Source organism: Sycon ciliatum, chromosome 12, assembly GCF_964019385.1.
Source record: "Sycon ciliatum chromosome 12, ocSycCili1.1, whole genome shotgun sequence".
NCBI lineage: Eukaryota > Metazoa > Porifera > Calcarea > Leucosolenida > Sycettidae > Sycon > Sycon ciliatum.
Window position 1 is genome coordinate 16,678,018 of NC_088654.1, and position 2,500 is coordinate 16,680,517.

The 2,500-nt window shown below is 50.6% G+C and overlaps 1 protein-coding gene across 1 annotated transcript in view; it reads left to right on the top strand.

Moving 5' to 3' along the window:
* Positions 1–2,500, top strand: part of LOC135828907 (uncharacterized) — a 26,595-nt gene that overhangs the window by 18,259 nt on the left and 5,836 nt on the right. The window contains exons 13-18 of the mRNA XM_065341340.1: positions 29–313; positions 549–650; positions 1,297–1,425; positions 1,668–1,765; positions 1,987–2,066; positions 2,242–2,327. Coding sequence (XP_065197412.1) covers positions 29–313; positions 549–650; positions 1,297–1,425; positions 1,668–1,765; positions 1,987–2,066; positions 2,242–2,327 — 780 coding nt within the window. The remainder of the gene's footprint in view (positions 1–28; positions 314–548; positions 651–1,296; positions 1,426–1,667; positions 1,766–1,986; positions 2,067–2,241; positions 2,328–2,500) is intronic.

The window sequence follows — 2,500 nt, forward strand, 5'->3', positions numbered from 1 at the left end:
TCTCTCTCTCTCTCTCGGCGGCACACAGGTAAAGGAGATCACGGCGGCCATGAAGGAACGCCGCTGGGACACCTGGTCCATGTGTCCCAAGATCGCGTTGCAAGCTAACGGCGGAGATGCCAAGTGTCTCTCGTCGGAGAAGTCTCGCTGGAACCTGTGCCCTCGCGCCCGCCGTCAGCGCTTGCAGCGAGAGCAGGCCATGAAGTCATGTGACACGCAGTGCACTGAGTTTGCAGCCAAGGTCGACGTGGCCACGGTCGTTGTCTTCCTGCTGTCCAAGGCATTCGCTCAGTCCAGCGAATGCATGAAACAGGTACGGTGTGGTATTTTGTTATGTAGTTTTTTTAATTTTTACTTGGGTATTCCCAACAGACGCTGCACGTGCACATACCCACGCACACACATACACGCACACACACACACACACACACACACACACACACACACACACACACACACGCGCATGCTGTGTTCCGGGTTTGATTTTTAATTTTCATCCAGCTTCGTTGCCGTCTGGTCTGCGTGTGTTCCTGTTGTCCTGACTACAGCTGTATTACAGTGAGAGTCGACGTCAGATCATACCCGTCATGTGTGAGGACTTCCCAATGCCGTCCTGGATGCATCAGCTGCTGTCCGAAAGCCCGATCAAGGTCAGTTGAGACGAATATCAGTTCTGAGAACACCGCAGAGTGCCTTCGCCAAGTGATGGCACTGCAGCCTAAAAAAAAGTAAATTATCGTGTTCGTTCCCAAAGGGAACTCACGATGGCCGCTAACACCCGGTAAACCCTAGCGGCGGATGCAGCGCCTAACGGTGGGGTTGAGGGGATAAGTCTCACAACCACTGGCACAAGTGCCGAGAAACCCCATTAGCCGCATCCATGTGCTAGTACCCCTTGTGCCCGGCCAGTTGAATGTGGGTAGCAGCATGGCAGGAAAAGCCGCTCCCAGACAGGACTGCAGCCTACTTCAAAAAAAGAAAGTATGTCCTCATCATTCTGTGAGAGCCAGCCGTCCCCGGTTGGTGAGAAGGGGTTGCCTTTTCCAGGCTTTTCGTAAATTAAGGAATACCGATACCAATGTCACCCTGCTAGCAAGTTGTAGCGAGCTGGCTAGAGTGCCCAAGGACATTTCTTAGCAGTGGTTGTGTTTGTTTAAAAAGTACTATCGCTGGTTGTAATACGGACATGCAAGCTTTTATCAGTGCTTTCAAATTACTACTTCAATGTACATGCACATTGCTTTTGGAGGTCTGATACTTTTCTTTTGTTCATATGTTCGCTCTGGTTCGGTGCAGAAATCCTGGGAAGACAGCTGCCTTATCTCCTGGCTACTGAGGAGCGTGCAGGGGTCGATTGACAAGAGCCGGCTCATCGAGCAAGCTGTCCCGATGTGTGCGACCGAAGAGCTGCACATCAGCGAGAAGGTACGGTAGCAAATGTGTGCTGCCCCCGTCTCTCCATCATGCCGCAACTCACGTGCCCGTATGCCTAGCTTAAAAAACGAGTCGTATGTTCTGCCGTGCTCTCCCATGATTGCTGTGTGTGTGTGTGTGTGTGTGTGTGTGTGTGCGTGCGTGTGTGCCTGTGTTTGTGTGTGCGTGTATGTGTGTTTGTCTGTGTGTGTGCGTGTGCTGTTTGTTGTTTGTTTGCTTTGTTGTTGTGTCAGGTTGCGCAGACCCGCAAGCAGCTACCAGCCAATGGACTGCAAGTATTCATCGCGGGCAGTGTGGAGTTTCACAGCGGCCTCAGCCCTGGCCTCTGCAGGTACAGCCCAGTCTCCTGCAAGTTATTTCTCTGAAATCATACTTCAAAGTAATACTGTAAAAGTGGAAATTTTCAACGGTGTAATATTTTCGGTATTTCCCAAAAATAAACGATTCGGTAGCACGGTTCAGTGCTGCTGTTGTTGCTGTGTTGCTGATGTTGTCATTGTTGTTGTCGTTTCTGTTGTTGCTGCTGCTGTTGTTGTATGTGCCCGCACGCAGTGCTATTGGCGCTCTGCTGGCTAAGATGGATGAGGTCACGCTCATCACCGGGGGCTATGCTGGAGTTGGATTGAAAGTCGGTGAGTATCATACCTTGGTGATAAATACTAAATATTATGTCACGGAATGTCGCTTCCTATTCTTTTCCGTGTGCAAACTGATGTTTTTGCTGCAGAAGTTAAGTTGTGATCTAGATTTCCATTTCCACTGTCCTGTCTTGATTGTTCTATGTGGTGATTTGTCTCGTCATCCCAGCTGAACACTTCCTGGTGGAACGTGAGAAATACCGCTTGCCACCCAACACCTACCATGCTATTGCCAAGGAGCCCGTATCGGGCGAGGTGAGGCCAGTTTACGTGTGTGTCGGCGCGTGTGTCGGTGTATGTGTGTGTGTGTGTGTGTGTGTGTGTGTGTGTGTGTGTGTGTGTGTGTGACATGCAATCGGCAATTCAAGTCAGTGCCTGGTTTCAGACGTCACAAGTGCGACCGTGGCCATCGAGCAACCAAGTCTGAT